Below are 20,339 nucleotides of genomic sequence, written 5' to 3' on the forward strand. Positions count from 1 at the left end.
AATGACTGATTCTGAGATACTTTTAAATATATTTATTTATAAAAATCTAGATTTATATAAAAAAACTTACATAGTCTAGCTTGCCATAAAAGACCTCAGTTAAACATTATTCATAATATGAAAATAACTTATGTGTCTGTAGATGGATGAATGGATTAAGAAAATGTGGTATAAATATACAATAGAATATCAGTTACCCTTAAAAAAGAAGAGAATCCTGTCATTTGCAAAAAACATGAATGAACTTGAAAGACATTGTGCTAAGTGAAAAAAGGAAGACATGGAAAGACAAATACTTCATGATTTTACTTATATGTGGAATCTAAAAAGTCAACCTCATAGAAGGAAAGAGCAGAGTGGTGTTTACCAAGGGCTGGTGGGGATGAAGAAGAGAAAATAGAGAAATATTGGTCAAAGGGCCCAAAGCTTTAGTCATGTGTAATGAATAAATCTGAAGAGCTATTATATAACATGATGATTATGAATAATAATACTGTGTTATATGGTTGGAATTTGCTAGGACAGTAGATCTTAATGGTTCTCACCAAAAAAAAAAAAAAAAAGAGAGAGAGAGAAGAAAAAGAATGGGGAAAAAAGGAAAATGTTAACTGTGAGGTGATGGGTATGTTAACTAGTTTACTTGCGGTGATCATTTCACAGTGTATACATACATCAAAACATCATGTTTTACATCTCAAATAGATATAAATTTTATTTGTCAAACATACCTCAATAAAACTAGAAAACAAAATGAACCAAAACAAAACATTTGCATTAAACAGTAAATTTGTGATATAAAACTCTTTCAAAATAATCATTAAATGTTTATTGAATGTTTACTATGCATATAGCAGTGTGGGAGAATTAAAGAAAACTAAAATTCTTCACCTTTGTTGAGTTAGCAAGATGTAAATTATAATTCATGAGATATGTAACAATTCAATGAAAACTTTTCAAATGAATAATATGTAAGGTAAATGTTCTATCACCAGTTTTATAAAACAAGTTATAATAGCCATTAGCACAGTGTTTCATTAATAAAATGCTGGTGATTATGCTGGGGAAAAAACCCAGCATAATAACTGAGACATAAATTTAATGGTCTTCATTGACTTAAAAATTACAAGATTTTTTCATTATGTAGCATTCCCTTTGGTGATAAAGGCTATTTTTGGTCAAGATTAGCAATTATCCATTGCAAAAACTGCTTTTAGCTTATGAAAAATAATATGAAAATTTCTGCCAGAATGTTAACACCTACTACAGAACTTAAAAAAACAAAACGTGCAAGATTTGCTTTGATTGCAAAATATTTTTTACTGTACTTCGCTTGACCCTAAAACTTTTAACATCTAAAAATTAAGTCATGACTAGCCAGATCAATTGTGCTATTAGTCTCCTAGAAGTTTATTATTCAGGATTTGCCACACTGAATGAATACTATTATTTAAGAGTAAATTATTAAGAGACTATACAACACATAGAAAAAATTGTCATTTTAAATGATCTAGAGATAGGATTATTGGGTTTCTGCATTGAAGAGGACACACAAGATGTGGTGCACAGGCAAGAGGCTCTTTAGGCATATTATCTTTACAGTTTACACAAAGGGAATATAAATGGAAGATACACTGCAGAATAGATGAACCATGATCCCCTGCCTAAATTCTGAGCAACTGTAGCATTCTTTCTTGCTCAACATTTCTTTTGTTGGTCCATTTAAAAAGCTCTCTGAAAGGAAACGGTCTGTTAATATCATTTTTCCAGGTAAAAATAGATGGAAAAGAATAAATATTAATAATAACAGAAAACATAAATAAATGAAAACTTATTCCAGAGAAAATGATTAAGATAAAAAATTTCATAAAATATAGGTCAAGAAAGGATTTTAAACCAAGGGCAAGTAATTTGATTTTGATTCTGAAAGAAAATATTTAATGGAGAAAATTGAGAAAATGAGCAATAGGTCAAATGCTCTTATAGGAATCATACTTAGAGTTTCGTGATATTTGTACAACATAAGAAGATTTCTGTGTTCCATTAACTGGCTCATTTGCTAAAATAATATGTGTTTCACAAAATGAACTGGAATTCATTTAATGTTATACTGATGGTTAAAATAGGATTTGAGCATATAGAGGTAAGTAAAGTGACAGGAGTCTGGATTGTAATGTTTATAACTAGAAGAGTCAAATCCTAATACTACTAAAATCAGAACATTCAATTTCTACAATTATGAGATTAGATTGAACAGAAGAATGCAAATAGAAATGGAGAAAGAGGTGTACTATAAGAGATTAGGAAGAATTGAGAAATGCAGCTGTGAGGAGGGAGAAAAATGAAATCACAAAACAGAGGAAGCCAAAATTTTTAAAAGGTACAGGATTTAACCCTGATAGGTGAAAAATCATTACCATTCATTTTTTTGAATGGAAGATAAAAAGAAAATGTAAGTTAAGAATGCTCTTCCTGAGGAAGTTACCAGAATTTTTTAATAGTGAATTTTTTTCCTTCCATGGACTTCAATATTTACACTGAAATATTAACAAACATCCCCTCCCCCTCAGCATATTCTGAACAGCTGGAGCAGCATTACAGAGTGAAATAAAAGTGTTCTGGGTTCTTTACACTGAAGACCGACTTAGTTCTGCCATATGGTTTCATTTAGGTCAACACCAATTATTTAATGTGCTTTCAGTTAATCTTGTCATATTATGATTGTTTTTCGAGTAATTGAGGCCTACTAACTACTAGTAAAACTTAATAATGAAAGAAAACCCCAGTTTACTAATGAAAACCTAAAAATGAAATTAAAATTAAGACAAAACTACTACTTTTATAATAAACAGCCATTAAAAATATTATTGCCTTAGTAATAATTCATTCAAAATGTCAACAAAAGCCTGTATGTTTCACTTACCGATACAGTTAGGTTCTCCCAAATTATGTCAGATGCAGAAATATTGGACTCCCTCCATTCCTTCAATGTATCATTGCTAGGATTATGTGGTTCTACACAGTTACACCTGAAAAAGCAAAACAGTGTCTTCTGTGAACTAACTATCTTTTTGTCACTTTACTCAAAATCAATATGTGATGGGTTCTTCTTTCCCAGTCATAACTTTACCCTAAACTCCAAGACACAGTATTTCCAGAAAGCAGAACAGATATATTCTCAGGACATTAGACTACTCTATAGTATTTTCTCTAAGGAAAGAGGTCATTCCTCTTCTGTTCCAATGACAGAAAATGTCCCAATGACAGAAGAGTGTCCCAATGACACTCTTAAGAAAAGTGTGGGTTAGAGCCCAGGGCTTTTGGGGCCTTTGAAACCAGGATGCCTTCTAGCTTTTACCATGACAATTTGCACCTAAATTATAAATTCTATGGAAAAAATGAAAAACATCCAAACCTATTATTATAATTTATTTATTTTTATTAATATTATACAACTATATCAATTAAAGTTGTAGTTACTTAATCTGTATTCTAAAGGTCATTTATAATTTTTCAAATCCTGGATATCTCAGGATATACTACTTTTTGTGATGAATGACAGTGTTATTAAAAAAATCAACACATAAAACTTTTTTGAGTACCTACCACATAGAAGGTAACATAATGAATGCTGGATGGGCATAAAAGCAGAGACAAAATGCAAGAGTTGGGCAGAGTGGTATTATTACGTAACAGAAAGCAGTTTTTGCACTCATGGTTCTTTATAACTTTATAAATAAGTCAGAAGAAGACATCAGCAAAGATGACCAAAAGATTAATGTTCTCAGATGTTAACCTCAATTTACAGTTTCCAAAAATTCATTCATAAACTATTTGTCCTTCAGAAAGCATTTTCTTACAGAAGCATTTTATAAAAATCATGGTTGGGCTCCCAGATTAACCCATATACAATGCATATGATACACAGAAGACTGTAGGTTCTAACTACCATTACTAACATTATTTCTATAGGAAAATACCATACAGTTTCTACTTGGTAAATCCCTCTGCTTAAGCAATACTCTCTTGTGTCTTCTACCTCAGGAATTTGGTCAGCTCTTCCTTACACTATTCATTCATGCTTCAAAGAATATTGAGGTTCTATTACTGCAAGAAACTCTATGTTACTTGGGCAACACAAACAAGCATCCTTCCTTCTCTTACTAAGGAAGGTTAGAAGATTCTTTAGCTGGGCTCACTTGGGACTGTGCCTCTAGTAAGGAAAAGGGTTCAAGTGAGAAAGCTGGTGATAAGGGTTTTAAGAGATAGGATATGGAAGCATTAGCTACTATGGGCAGCTACAGTAACCTCCACAGTAGCAGAGAGAGAAGCCATAGAAAAAAGGAAAACAGAGGAACTTGAGATACAGTAATAGACATACATTAATGCAATTTCCTTAAAACTATGGGTTCCTAAATCCCAAACTGACTATACATAAAGCTCTGTTCTTTCCTGGCTGCCTGGCCATGGGAAGATCATTCAATCACTCTAAATATTGGTTTTCAACTGCAGTAAAAGATTGTTCATTAGAATCCTAAAGAGGGTCTGGACTAAGACAAGGGCTCCTACTAAACAAAGAAGTGTAGTAAGAGATGAAGCTGAAAATGTGGAAACTAATTAAGAGTCTGACTATATACACTTGATCCCAGAAATCCTCCTTCTACTACTACATATAATTCATCCCTTCTCCAGAAAAGTTACATTTCCTTCAACAGAAAGAAGGCGAGAGTCCTCCAGAATCTCCAGTCAGGCTGATTAATAAGGTCTTCTGCTGTACAAAGCCAGTTCATAAAGACTAGGACAGTGGCTGTTATTTCAGATGTGTCAATCCCACCACAAACTAACGAGACACATGAAGAAACAGGGAAACATGGCCTAAACAAAAGAACAAAATAAATCTCCCAAAACTCATCTTAAAGAAGTGGAGGTATATGCATTACCTGACATAAAATTAAAATAACCATCATAAAGATACTCAAAGAGCTTAAAAAGACAATGCACAAATAAAACAAGAATATGAACAAAGAAATAGAAAATACTAAAAAGAACCAAACAGAAATTTTGGAGCTGAAAATACAATAACTAGATGGACAAATTCTCCAGAGCCGTTCAACATTAGGTTCACTCAAGAAGAAGAAAGAATCAGTGGACTCAGAGACAAGTCATTTGAAACTGTCCAGTCAGAAAAACAAAAAGAAGAAAGAATGAAAAAGAATGAAGAAAGCCTAAGAAATGAACCTAATACCATTAAGCAGACCAATCTAGATATTATGGAAGTCCCAGAAAAAAAAAAAAACAAAGAAAAAAAAGAAAGAGAATAAGGAACAAAAAAGCACACTTAAAGAAAGGGAAAGGAAACTGACATTCAGATTTAAGAAGCCCATAGAGTTCTAACCATAGTGAATTCAAAGAACTCCACACTGAGACACATTATAAGTAAACTCTCTAAAATCAAAGACAGAGAATTCAGAAAGCAGCAAGAGAAAAACAATTCACCATGTGTAAGAGAACCCCCATAAGAGTTTCAGTGGATTTTTCAGGAAGACTCTGCAGGCCAAAAGGGAGTAGGATGACCTACTCAAAAGTGCTGAAAGAAATAACTACTAACCAAGAATGCTATGTCTGGCAAAACTGTTATTCAAAAATAAGGAGAAATAAAACCTTTCCAGATCTGGGGAGCAACAACAGCAAAACACACACACACACAAACAAAACAAAACAAAACAAAACAAATAACTGAGGGACCACCACTAGACCTGCTTTGTAAGAAATGCTAAAAGAAATCCTTCAAGTTGAAACTAGCAGACCCTGAACAGCAAAATGAGAGTATAAAGCTTGCTAGTAAAGGTAAAATACAGACAAAAAAGAACACTGTAACTGAGGTGTGTAAAAAGTCACTTTTAATTCTGGTATAAAATTCTGGAATAAAACAATTAAAAATTATTATAAAATATGCTAATTGGTACACAATATAAAAAACATGATTTGTGACATCAGTAATATAAAGTGTGTAAAGGGGAGAAAGTAAAAGCAAAAAATATTTATGTGCAACTGAATTTGTTATCAGTTTGTAAATAGATTGTTATAACTATAAGATGCTTTAGTAAGCGCAATGGTGCCACAAAGAAAATACCTGTAGAACAAACATGAAAGAAAATTATGAAGGAATCAATGTCACTACAAATACTCACCCCCCAAAAAAGCAAAGACAGACAGAAAAAGAGGAAAAGAGGGACAAAAACTGTGAGAAAGCAAATAATAAAATGGAGTAGTAAATCCTTCCCTATCAAGAACTACTTAAATGCAAACGGATTCAGCTCCCCAGGCAAAAGGCACAGAGTGGCTGAATAGGTAAAGAACAAGATCCAGCAAATGTGTCTAGAAGAAACTTTGCATTTAAAGATACACATAGGGTGAAAGTTAAAGATATTCAATGCAAATGGTAACCTAAAGACAGCAGGGAGCGGGGCATAATTATAACAGATAAAATAGACTTTAACTCAATTATTGTAAAAAGAGACAAAGAAGGATATTATATAATGATAAAAGGGTCAATCCACCAAAAATACATAACAATTAAAAATGTATATGGACCTAACAGAAGAGCACTAAAATATAGAAAGGAAATATTGACAGAATTAAAGGAAAAGATAAACAGTAATAATATTAGGAGATTTCAATACTTCACTTTATTTATTTATTTATAATTATATTTATTTTTTAATTAAAATTTTAATTTTAATTCCAGTATAGTTAACATAAAGTTTTATATTAGTTTCAGGTGTACAATATAGTTACTCAACAATTCTATACATTACTCATTGCTCACCATGATAAGTATACTCTTTAATTCCTATCACCTATTTCACCCATCCCCCATCCACCTTCCCTCTGATAAACCATCAGTGTATTCTCTATATTCAGAGACTATTTCTTGGTTTGTCTCTCTCGTGTTTTCTCCCTTTCCTCATTTGTTTTATTTCTTAAATTCTCAATACTTCACTTTAAATAATGGATTGCATCCAGACAGTAGAGAAATAAGGAAACAGAGGACTTGAACAACAATATAGACCAAATGAATGTAACAGTATATACAGAACATTTCAGTCAACAGTAGCAGAAGACAGTTTTCTCAAACACATAAAGGATATTCTCAAGAACAGATCATATGTTAGGTCACAAAAACTAGTCCTAACAAATTTAAAAAGAATTAAATCATACTAAATATATTTTCCAAATATAATGTAATGAAACCAGAGAAGAGTAAGAGAAGGAAAATTGGAAATTTCACAAATACATGGAAATGAAACAACACACCCTTGAACAACTAGTGTGTCAAGGATACCAAAAGCAAATTAGAAAACATCTTGAAACAAATGAAAATGAAAACACAATATAAGAAAGTTTATCAAGTGCAGAAAAGCAGTACTAAGAGGGAAATTTATAGCAATAAATGCCTACATTAAAAATGAGGAAAAGTCTCAAATCAAAAACCGAATTTTAAACCACAAGGAACTAGAGAAAGAAGAATAAACTAAGCCTGAAGTTGGCAGAAGAAATAATAAAAATCAGAGCAGAAGTAAATGAAAGGAACTAGAAAAACAATAGAAAAGGGCAATGAAATGGAGTTTGTGTTTTGAAGGTCAATAAAATTGACAAACTTTAAGCTAGACTAAGAAAAAAACAGAGAAGACTCATAATTGGAAATGAAGGAGGAGGCATTGCAATTGATGCCACTGAAATTAAAAGTTATTAAGAGATTACTATGAGCAATTATACACCAACAAATTGGATAACCTAGAAGAAATGGACAAATTTTTAGAAAAGGCAATCTACCAAAACTGAGACATAAAGAAATAGAAATTCTGAACAGACCTATAACTAGCAAAGAGATTGAATCAATAATTTAAAAATTTCCAAAAAAGGAAAACCCCATGACTAGGTGAATTCTACCAAACATTTAGAGAAGAATTGATATTATTCCTTTTCAAACTCTTTCACAAAGCCAATGAGGAAGGAGCATTTCCAAATTCATTTTATGAGCCCAGCATTACCCTGATACCAATGCCAGAAAAATATATTATAAGGAAAGAAAACTGCAAGCTCATATCTCTGGTATATATTTACACAGAAATCCCCACCAAAATACTAGCAAATCAATTTCAACAGTGCATTAAAAGGTTCATACATCAAGACCAAGTGAAATTTATCCTTGGAATGCAAGGGTGGTTCAACATACAGATATCAACCAGTGTGATATACCACATTAATAGAACAAAAGATAAAAACCATATGATCATCTTATTAGATGCATAAAAAATATCTGATAAACTCAACACCTTTTCATAATAAAAGAACTTATCAAAGAATAGAATGAAATTATCTCAACATAAAAGCCATATATGACAAGCTCACAGCTAAAATCTTAGTCAATAGGGATAAACCAAAAGCTTTTTCTCTAAGATCAAGAACAAGACAAGGATGCTCATTCTTGCCATTTTAATTAAATATAGCATTTAAATCCTAGCTGGAATAGTTAGATAAGAAAGAGAAATAAAACTCATCCAAACTGGAAGAAAAAAGGAAAATTATTTCTGTTTGCATATGACTATAATCTTATATGTAGAAAACGCTAAAGATTCTACACATAAAAAAACTGTTAGAATAAATGAATTAAGCAATATTGTAGGATAAAAAATCAACATATAAAACTCAGTTGAGTTTCTACAAACTAACAATGAACAATCCAAAAAGAAAATTAAGGAAACAATTGTATTTACAATAGCACCAAAAGGATAAAACACTTGGAATAAATACAACCAAAGACATGAAGGACCTGCACATTTAAAACTACAAAGCACTGTTGAAAGAAGTTAAGGACATTAATGACAAGCTACACATATGTTCATGGATTGAAAGACTTAATGCTTTTCACATGCCCACATTACCTTAAGTGCACTATAAATGTAATGCAATTCCTATCAAAATCCAAATGGCATTTTTTACAGAAATAGAAAAATATAATCCTAAAATTCATATGAATCCACAAAGGATTCTAAATAGTCAAAACAATGTTGATAGAAAAGAATAAAGTTGGAAGATTTATACTTCCTGATTTCAAAACATATTATGAAGCTGGAATAATCAAACAGTATGGTACTGGCATAAAGACAGAGTATAGACCAATAGAACTGAATAGAAAGCCCTGAAATAGACCCTCACTTTTGCAGTCAAATGATCTTCAACAGGATAACAATACTAAAAATGGGAAAAGGAAAGTTTCTTTAAAAATGGTGCTAGGAAAACTGGATATCCACATACAAAAGAATGAAATTGGACCTCTGTCTTATACTATATACAAAAACCAATTTGAAATGGATAAAGACTTAAAAGTAAGACCAGAAACTATAAAACTCCTAGAAGAAAACAGGAGAACAGCTTTATGACTTTGGGCTTAGCAATGATTTCTTGAGTATAAAACAAAAATCACAGGCAACAAAACCAAAAATTGGCAGTGGAACTGCATCAAACCAGAAAGATTCTACATATCAGAGGAAATAATCAACAGAATGAACAGGCAAACTAGGGAATAGGAGAAAATGTCTGCAAATCTATTTGATAAGTTGTTAATATCCAAAATATATAAGGAGTTCCTACAACTCCTTATATATAAATAAAATATATATACATAAAACAAGTAACTTGATTTTTTAAAGAAATGGACAGGGGCACCTTGGTGGCTTAGTTAGTTGAGTATCTGATTCTTGATCTCAGTTCAGGTCTTGATATCAGTATGGTGAGTTCAAGCCCCATTTGGAGCCTACTTTAAAAAAAAAAAATGGGCAAAGGACTTGAATAGACTTTTTTTTTTTCCAAAGAAGACCTACGATTGGTCAACAGCTATGTAAAAAAAAAATACTAAACATCATTAATCATCAGGGAAATGCAAATCAAAACTACAATGAAGTATCTCCTCACACCTGTTAGGATGACCATGATAAAACAAACAAAACATCAGAAAAGAACAAGTGTTGGTGAGGATATGGACAAGTTGGAACCCTTCTGCCAATGCTGCTGTGAGGAATGTAAAATGGTGCAGCCATTACAGAAAACACTATGCAGTTTCTTCAAAAAATTAAAAATAGAACTACCCTGAGTATTTATCCAAAAGAATCAAAGCCAGGATCATGAAGAGATATTTGCATTTCCATATTTATTGTAGAATTGTTCTCAATAGCCAAAAGGTGGAGACAATTTAAAAGTCCATCTACAGATGAAGAAAGAAAATGTGGAATGTACATTCAATAAAATATTATCCAGCCATTGAAAAAAGAAGAAAATCCTGTCGATATGCTATCAGATGGATAAACACTGAGGAAATTATGCTTAATGACTAAACAGAGTAGAACAAATACCTCATGATTCCTCTTATGAGATATCTAAAGTAGTGAAACTTATAGAAACAGAAAGTAGCTTAGTGGGATTTTAGGGGTGGGGGAGGAGAAAATGGGGAGTTGTTCAATGGATACAGAGTTTTAATTATGCAATACAAAAAATTTCTAGGGATGCCTGGGTGACTCAATCAGTTAAGCATTTGTCTTCAACCCAGGTCATAATCCTGGGGTCCTGGGATCGAGTCCTGTGCTGGACTCCCTACTCAGTGGGGAGTCTGCTTATCTCTCTCCCTCTGCCTGCCACTACCCCTGCTTGTGCTCTCTCTCTCCCTCTCCCTCAAATGAATAAATAAAAATTCTATTAAAAAATTTCTAGGAATGCCTTGGTGACTCAGTTACTTAAGCATCTGCCTTTGGCTCAGGTCATGATAGCAGAGTTCTGGGATCGAGTCTCACATCAGGTTCCTTGCTCAGCAGGGAGCCTGCTTCTCACTCTGCCTGTTCTGCCTGCAGCTCTCTCTGACAAAAAAAAAAAAAAAAAAATCTTTAAAATTTTTTTTCTAGAGATTTATTGTGCAACACCTGCTGTACCATATACTTAAAATCTTAATAAGATTCAACAGGATAGAATTATTGAATTATTGGAAAGCTTGAATACATTTCAGCACAGAAGCAAGAGAAAAAGAAGGCAGTCAACAATTCCAGGAAAGATAAAAGGTTTTATAAGCAAAGCATATTCCTAAGAGGAAGAAACTAAAATATGGAATGATTTTGAGCAGCTTATGAAATGTTAAAAAGAAGAATTCATTTGACCATGATGTTAACAGCATTGCTGGTTTTTATCCTTCACTATATATCTGGGTTATTTTATTTGTGGTAGTCCTAAGGCTTAACACATACACCCAGCTATTGGGCTCCACTAGTTGCTGGCTGATTGCTCTATTGTTTTTGACAATAACCTGAGGGCATACATTGCTCTGGTGATCTGATTCAATTAAATTTTAGCTCCTCTGCAGTTGAGGTTATTGTTTGAAATTTTTCTGACCCTGGAAGGGCTCTTTTAGCTGTCTAATTCCCTGGTTTTCTCTGGTACATAAGGCGGCCTATAGTTTAGCTTGTATCTCATATACAGCTACCTATTACCTCTTAATTGCTTTCCACCAAAACTTCCATTATTTTTGACAGTACATTTAAGCTGTGCTTCAAATAAAACCAGTCCTTTTCGAGAGAATGTTAGGATCCTTCCTGGGCAAAATCTCTAAGGTTTGGCTCCAGAGCTAGGGACAGGGAAAATGATATGCTTTTTTCCGGAGAGATTTCCTTGCTTTAGGAGCAGGGACTGGGCAGTGGCAGCAATCAGGGTCTATGCCTGGAGGTGGTACTTCTACCCTTTGGGTGGGTCTGGGTGAATGAAGAAAGTCCCAAACTCTTGGATGCTCCAACTCAGTACTTAGCTTTCATAACACATGCAGGGGGCGGGGAATGGAATGATAGCGCTGGCAACCTACTCTTCTTGAGAAGATATCATTGCCCCCACCTGGAGGCTAGGAGGAGAAGGAGCCCCATAGTCTTGGCTATATTTGCCTAGAATAAGCTTCCGTCATATTGAGCTGGGATGGACTTAAGGAGGAAGAAGGTTGTGGCTCAAGTTCTGCAGACTTGCTGTTCTTACCAAGATATAGTAGATTTTCTTTAATAAGTGTTTCTTTGCTGTATACTCTTAAGACATTTTCCACAGATTTTCCATTATTGTTTTAAAAAAAATAAAAGATTTATTTACTTATTTAAGAGAGAGAGAGAGAGAGCGAGCATGAATGGGGGGAGGGGCAAAGGGAGGGGAAGAAAGAATCCCAAGCAGATATCCCACTAAGTGTGGAACCCCATGTGGCTCCATCCAAAGACCATAACATCATGACTAGAGTCAAAACCAGCAGTCAATCACCCAACCAATCGAGCCACCCAGGAGCCTCCATTATTGCTTTTTGAAATGTTTTTCACCAGTATCGTTGTTCCACCAGAGCTGCTTATACCCCTGTTCTGGAAGTATCTACTCAGAACATTGTTTTTTAATGGGATAGGAATCATGATAGCATAGGAGCTATAGAGAAGGATATGTAATTATTGCACATTACTTAGCTCTAGAGTGAATAATATATGGAAACAACCTAAATGTCCATCAATAGATGAATGGATAAAGAAGATGTGGTACATATATACAATGAAATATTACTCAGTCATAAAAAGAATGAGATCTTGCCATTTGTAACAACATGGATGCACATAGAGAATACTGAGCTAAATAAAATAAGTTGGAAAAAAATACCATGTATTTTCACTTATATGTGGGATCAAAAAAAGAAAACAAACAAGCAAACAAATAAATAAAAAGCAGAAACAGATCCATAAATACAGGCAACAAACTGATAGTTGTCAGAGGAGAACAGGTTGGGGGATGAGCAAAATAGGTGAAGGGGAGTGGGAGATACAGGCTTCCAGTTATGGAATGAATAAGTCCTGGCAATAAAAGGCACAGCATAGAAAATATAGTCAATGGTATTATAATAACGTTGTATGGTGACGTATGGTAGCTACACTTGTGGTGAGACAGCATAACATTCAGATGTTAAATCACTATGTTGCTTACCTGAATCCAATGTAACATTGTATGTCAACTATACATCAATTAAAAAAATAATAATTTGTGAAATGTACTATAAAGAATTTTAGCTTCTGAAGAAGGTAAATAAAAGCCATACCTTGAATCTGGGTGCTTAAAAAAAAACTTTAAGAAAATGATGTTTGAGCTGAGATCTACTAAAAAATGAACAAAATTAAGTAAGAAATGGTATGGGTAGGGTGGTAGGGGTGGTGGACCAGAGAGAGCAAATAGCAGGTGGGAAGGCCTGAGTCAGGGAGCAGACACAAGCATAGAAAGCTTAGTGCAACTGAAGCATAAGGGGGAAGGGAGAAGAGATTGAAGCAAGACTATGGGATAAGTTAGGCCCAGACTGTGTAGCCTGAGTGCTGAGGACGCTCACAGGTACTCTGGATGTTAAAATGAGAATAAGAAGCTTTTGAAGGAGTTTTTGAAAGAATTCTTATTCCTCTATTGCTGTGGTTTTTGGTTAATGTTGGTTATGCCGTCCTCGTATAAAGCCCATATCATTAGTTGAAAAGATCAGATCTAGGCATATCTAGAACAGTAGCTCAGGCTCTCACAAAATGGCATTAAAGGAAAGTACTTGGTTCACTGTTAGGTCTTGAGGAAGAGTCAGTCCATGGACATAGTAGAGAACTGTGGTAGAAAAGACCTTGCATTTAGCACCCACTAAAGGGACGTGTAGGGGCAGATCAGGTGATCCTACAGTTCTGGAGCCACCGCAGATATCTATGTTATCATGCATATAAGAGCTGCATGTTACTATAAGACATCATTTCTTAACCCCAAGAAGAAATTCTATGACATCCGAAGACAAATTTTTTTTAATTTAATTTCTTTTCAGTTTGTTTATGCACCACACCCAGTGCTCCATGCAATACGCGCCCTCCATAATACCCACCACCAGGCTTCCCCAACCTCCCACCTTCCGCCCCTTCAAAACCATCAGATTGTTTTTCAGAGTCCATACTCTCTCATGGTTCATCTCTCTCTCCAATTTCCCTCAACTCCCTTCTCCTCTCCATCTCCCCATGTCCTCTGTGTTATTTCTTATGCTCCACAAATAAGTGAAATCATATGATAATTGACTCTCTCTGCTTGACTTCCAGTCCCGTCCATGTTGCTACAAAAGTTGGGTATTCATCCTTTCTGATGGAGGCATAATACTCCATAGTGTATATGGACCACATCTTCCTTATCCATTCGTCCATTGAAGGGCATCTTGGTTCTTTCCACAGTTTGGTGACCATGGCCATTGCTGTTTTGAACATTGGGGTACAGATGGCCCTTCTTTTCACTACCTCTGTATCTTTGGGGTAAATACCCAGATCGGAAGAATAAACATTGTTAAAATGTCTATACTGCCTAGAGCAATCTATACTTTTAATGCCATTCTGATCAAAATTCCACCGGTATTTTTCAAAGAGCTGGAGCAAATAATCCTAAAATTTGTATGGAATCAGAAGACACCCCGAATTGCTAAGGAAATGTTGAAAAACAAAAATAAAACTGGGGGGCATCATGTTACCTGATTTCAAGCTTTACTACAAAGCTGTGATCACCAAGACAGCATGGTACTGGCATAAAAACAGACACATCGACCAGTGGAACAGAGCAGAGAGCCCAGATATGGACCCTCAGTTCTATGGGAAAATAATCTTCGACAAAACAGGAAAAAATATACAGTGGAAAAAAGTTTCTTCAACAAATGGTGCTGGGAAAACTGGACAGCTATATGTAGAAGAATGAAACTCGGCCATTCTCTTACACCGTACATAAAGATAAACTCAAAATGGATAAAAGACCTCAACATGAGACAGGAGTCCATCAGAATCCTAGAGAAGAACATAGGCAGTAACCTCTTCGATATCAGCCACAGCAACTTCTTTCAAGATATGTCTCCAAAGGCAAAGGAAACAAAAGTGAAAATAAACTTTTGAAACTTCATCAAGATCAAGAGCTTCTGCACAGCAAAGGAAACAGTCAACAAAACAAAGAGGCAACCCACGGAATGCGAGAAGATATTTGCAAATGACAGTACAGACAAAAGGTTGAAATCCACGATCTATAAAGAACTCCTCCAACTCAACACACACAAAATAGATAATCATATAAAAAAATGGGCAGAAGATATGAACAGGCACATCTCCAATGAAGACATACAAATGGCTATCAGACACATGGAAAAATGTTCATCATCACTAGCCATCAGGGAGATTCAAATTAAAACCACATTGAGATACCACCTTACACAAGTTAGAATGGCCAAAATTAGCAAGACAGGAAACAACATGTGTTGGTGGGAATGCAAGTTGGTGCAGCCACTTTGGAAAACAGTGTGGAGATTCCTCAAGAAATTAAAAATAAAGCTTCCCTATGACCCTGCAATTGCACTACTGGGTATTTACCCCAAAGATACAGATGTAGTAAAAGAAGGGCCATCTGCATCCCAATGTTTATAGCAGCAATGGCCACGGTTGCCAAACTGTGGAAAGAATCCAGGGACAAATTTTATTTTATTTTTTATTAAAGATTTTATTTTTATTTATTTGACAGAGAGAGAGAGAGAGAAAGAGAGCACAAGCAGGGGGAGTAGCAAAGGGAGAAGTAGAAGCAGACTCCCTGCCGAGCAGGGAGCCCCATGTGGGGCTTGATTCCAGGACCCTGAGACCATGACCTGAGCCCAAGGCAGATGTTTAACTGACTGAGCCACTCAAGTGCCTCCAGGGCCAAATTTTAACATGACTGACTGTTCCATATTTAATGGAGATACTCAGACACTGGTGTAGGGACTAAAAGTTTACAGTACAGCTGCCGGTAGCATGTCTGAAATAAGATCACTACCTATTTTTTTAAAGTTAAGAACCTAAAGTATCAAAGGGGAGATGGGGGAGGGAGGGTTAAATGGGTGATGGGTATTAAGGAGGACACTTGTCCTGATAAATGCTGGGTATTATATGTAAGTGATGAATCATTAAATCCTACACTTGAAAGTAATATTACACCGTATGTTAACTAACTGGAATTTAAATAAAAATTTGAGGGAAAAGAAAGTAGAACCTAAAGTAGTCGCACTGACCGTGGATCCTCCAAATGCAAATTTAGAGATTACCCCTATGGTAGCCTTCAAAATATCCAGTTTTGTCTACAATGCCGTGTTCAGAATCTCTGGTTCCAACTTCACAATTGTACCAGGATTAGATGAAAAAGCAATAGTGGAAAAGCAAGGATTATGGGCCTTCAAATGTCTTGCTACTGTTTTGCTCATACATATATGAACCTGCCAAACTCTGTCTATAAATCAGTTTAGTGGTAAGGGGGAGTGTCTTCCCATGATGGAAAATCCCCCAAGTTGAACTTTCTGTTACTCTGCATTGGGAAAAAAAAAAAAAAAGCCCAACACCATAGGAATTTGATAGGAAAACATTTTCATACTCTGAACGTTTGTTAAATTTATTGATGATGAAAGGAAAACTATAATGCCAAATAGGAAAAAAATACCAAATTTCTTGGAGGAATAACATAATAAGAGAGAATTAACATTATAGTAGATGTATACATTTACGGGGAAAATATATATGTATGTGCGCACACAAACATATATTGAATTTCATCTGAAAGGAAGAATTTTATTTAAAAGGAAGTTTGAAACAAAAACATTTACTAGCCCTTTGATCCAGTTAAATTACTAATGAAAGGGCACATCAGTGGAGATCTGAGGTTATTCATTTGCATATGTTAGTGAAGTCACTGAACAAGCCAGCTCTTCTGGTATCTTACTTCACCTAAGTAAAAAAAACAAAGCAAATTGCTAGTTCTGACTCATGTGAATAATAGGCAAGTAAACTTAAGACATAACTGATTCTAAAATAAATTCTTCAAAGCTATCACTCATGGCTTTACTTTGGTTTACACTGAGAAAATTAATCATTTCAAAAGAAAAATTAGTCACTGCTTACAATTAAAGTACCAACATTTTTTAAAAAGGGCAAACTACAATGATGCCCTCATTTTCCTAGGGGACTTGTGGAATAACTTGGTGTTTGGGAACCAGTACCATAGTGTCCAGCTATAAGACTGACCCATCCATCCTCCACAAAATCCTGGCCAAATTTGGGTGCTGAGTGCCTCCCGGGATTGACCTCCAAGCCCAATTATCTGCATCTGGATGTAACAGATGGACATTTTGTTCACATCACCTTTGGTGACCCTGTGGTTGAGTTTCTAAAAGCAGCTAGGCCAAGATCCTTTCTTTGACATGCCGAGGATGGTGTCCAGAATGGAACACTGGGACAAAGCCAGTGGTTGCAGTAGCCAATTAACCTACCTGGAGGACATAAAGAACCCTGGTGCTTTGATTAAAGACACTTGGGAGAATGAGATGAAGGTTAGACTTGCCATCAAACTGGGAACTACAGTGGAATGTTTAGCACCATGGGCTAATCAGATAGATCCAATCTCTTATGCCAGTGAAACCTGAATTTGGAGAGCAGAAATGTATGGGAGGTACAATGTCAAGGATTCATCAATGGAGGACCCAGTGTCCATCTTTAGAAAGAGGTCAGTGCTGAAGTGGGTATGATACAATCCATGACTATCCAGACACAGGTGCTAACATGATGGTGTCTGGCAGTGCTATCATGAGGAGTGAACACCCCAGGTCTGTGATTGACCTGTTAAGATACATTGGCTCAGAAGTGGCTCAGAAACATTCTCTTCATCAGTGCAAACTCAAGGAGCCAGATGTTTCTGCTCATGAAATTTCCCTTTTACTGGAAAACAAGAATGGTGACCACCAAATCATATTGTGTGAGGCAGTACTGCTCTCCTGAGCAACTCTTTTTTATTTTATTTTATTTATTTCAGAGAGAGAGAGCGCACAAACAAGGAGAGTAGCGGGCAGAAGGAGAGGGAGAAGCAAACTTCCCACTAAGCCAGGAGCCTGGCATGGCACTCAATCCTAGGACCCTGGGATCATGACCTGAGCTGAAGGCAATTGCTCAGCCCACTGAGCCACCCAGATGCCCCTCCTGAGCAACTCTTTATTCTAATGTCTAAAACCTATTCTGCAAAATGCTCTAGGGGGTTAGAAATTAGTGTGTATACCTATGTTTTTAGTGATGGACTTCAAAGATTACTGTGGTAAAATACACTGTTTTTACTAAGAGACTTGATTTTATTCTAAAGAATAAAAATATAGCTATATTAAGATTATAAACAGAAATGCAATGTATCTCTTCTATTGTCTAAAGAAGCTTTATTAGCTATTATGAAAAAATAATTTCATGCATTTTTTAAAAGAATTTTCTGTTGTTTACCATCTGTTTTCCAAAAGCAAAGGAAGTCATTATGTTTTTCCTGTTTCATGTCACTTGTGATTTGTGTATATGATTGATAATATGAGTAAAATGGAACTTATGAAAAATCTAAGTTTGGATCTGGCTAGGTAGTATACCATAGTCTTCTTACATCTAAAACATCTATTTTTCCCTTTTTACTCAATACTTAGTACATAAAAATGTACTGAAGCCCAGGGCTTTTCAGGTGGTCTCTAAAAAATAAGCATTGCTTTTTATCAGGGTGATTTCTCAGCTTTGCTCAAGGGACAGATTTTTCAGTATTTTTCTTCCCCTTGTCTTAATGGCACCTACCATTCTTAATGGCATTAAGTAATGTTGTTGCCTTAGTTCTAAGTAGAAAGAAAATTAAACCTCCATTTGAAAATATTGAGTTGGTCCCTTTTGACCTATTTGACTTAGAAAATCACACAACCTGTGACTTTCTATTAACTCATTATACATCCAATGTAATTATAACAATTGTGTGGGGTTGTGTTGAGACTTGGAAGAGGTACCATAATATATGCAAAGCTTCCAGTACCATTCCTAGAATTTAGCACTCAATATAAAATACCTGTCATTATATAAGCTTGCTATGTGGGTTATAAAGTACTTTGATAAAATATTTAGCCTACAGATCATGCCTATGACTAGAAGAACAGGTATCTTTGTCCTCATTTAACAGTGAGAAACTAAAGCTCAGCTGTAGGCTGGCACCAAGAAAAGGATCTAACAGGGCACAGGATTTCTGGTCTGTACTTCTTTTACAAATGGAGCCTTTGGGAGGTGGGGTAGGCAAAGGAAGCTTCTTTTATTTACCATTGTCTTATTTCCAGTCTAAGTTTACTCTGTAGCAGAGCAAGATGTCTGAGAATATTCTGGAACTATGGATACAGGCCCCAAGGATATCTGTTTTGCAATTCCACGAAAGACCAGGTAGGTTAGGGGATGACAAGGTAGAGCATTAATCCACAAACTAAAATATTTATAACTACACTCGAAGTTATATTAGAAAAACATATATGTACCAAAGATTTTATTCTTCTAAAAATTCTTGTTATGTAAGTATGGTAAGAAATTTTGTAAAAAAGACAGGTATCTTCAGTTTATTTTTTTCTCTGTATAAATTGTCAGAGTTTTTTTAAAAACGTAAAAATAAATCTTTAAATGATCAGGTCCGAGGCCTCCAAACCTGTGAGGAGAAGATCTTTTTTGTATTCCTGAAATCTTTTAGATCCCTTGGGATGGTTCTGAAAATAAACTGAAGGCAGTGAGGAGGGGAGGAACAAACATGCTATCTGCCTTTGCCCTTCCCACCTCTCCCCTCCATCCGCTACTGGGATTCCGGGCTAACTAAGCATGTGGGAGTGTGGAGGCAAATGGCCTGGAGAGCTACTTGGAGATTGCCAGGTAAGACTTCAGGGTCCTCCTGATAGATGGTATCTAATCCATTAATCAGGGATCCCTAACTTAGGGCCTTGGGAACAACATATGCCTAGCTTTAGAGTAGCCTATGTTCCCTAAAGCCTCCTTCTTAGAATCATAAAAAAGTATTTAAACTGCTAAAGAGATTAATTATATTTGCCTAGGTAATATATATGCTGTGATTCAGATTTCATCTGAACATACAGAAGACTGCCTCAAATCCTTACAGAACTGTATCACAAATTTCAAATAATAACATAAATGACTATTGCACAGTAGTGCTGCCAAAAAGAAAATGGTTAGTATTCATTAGGAGCAGTAGTCTCTTTCTTGTTAGAGTAAATTAGTATATATTGTCTGAATCTGTTATATCATGTTGATGAAGTGTTAGAATATAAATGAGGTTCAGTGGGGTGAGGTCCGGAGTTGATGATCAAGAAAGAATTCTTGAGACATCTTTGGTGCAAAATGGTGGTTTATTAAAGTGTGGGGACAGGACCCGTGGGCAGAAAAAGCTGCTGTCCG

At 35.3% G+C, this 20,339-nt stretch overlaps 1 protein-coding gene and 1 pseudogene across 8 annotated transcripts in view; one reads left to right on the forward strand and one right to left on the reverse strand.

Moving 5' to 3' along the window:
* Positions 1 to 20,339, reverse strand: part of SLC4A10 (solute carrier family 4 member 10) — a 312,033-nt gene that overhangs the window by 40,860 nt on the left and 250,834 nt on the right. For all 8 annotated transcript variants that reach the window (XM_004743945.3, XM_004743944.3, XM_004743949.3 and 5 more), the window contains one exon: positions 2,921 to 3,026. In XM_004743945.3, the coding sequence (XP_004744002.1) occupies positions 2,921 to 3,026 (106 nt within the window). The remainder of the gene's footprint in view (positions 1 to 2,920; positions 3,027 to 20,339) is intronic.
* On the forward strand, positions 15,962 to 17,882 carry LOC106004947 (annotated as a pseudogene).

This window comes from Mustela putorius, unplaced genomic scaffold (genome assembly GCF_011764305.1).
Source record: "Mustela putorius furo isolate JIRA1106 unplaced genomic scaffold, ASM1176430v1.1 tig00003869_pilon_pilon_pilon, whole genome shotgun sequence".
Taxonomy (NCBI): domain Eukaryota; kingdom Metazoa; phylum Chordata; class Mammalia; order Carnivora; family Mustelidae; genus Mustela; species Mustela putorius.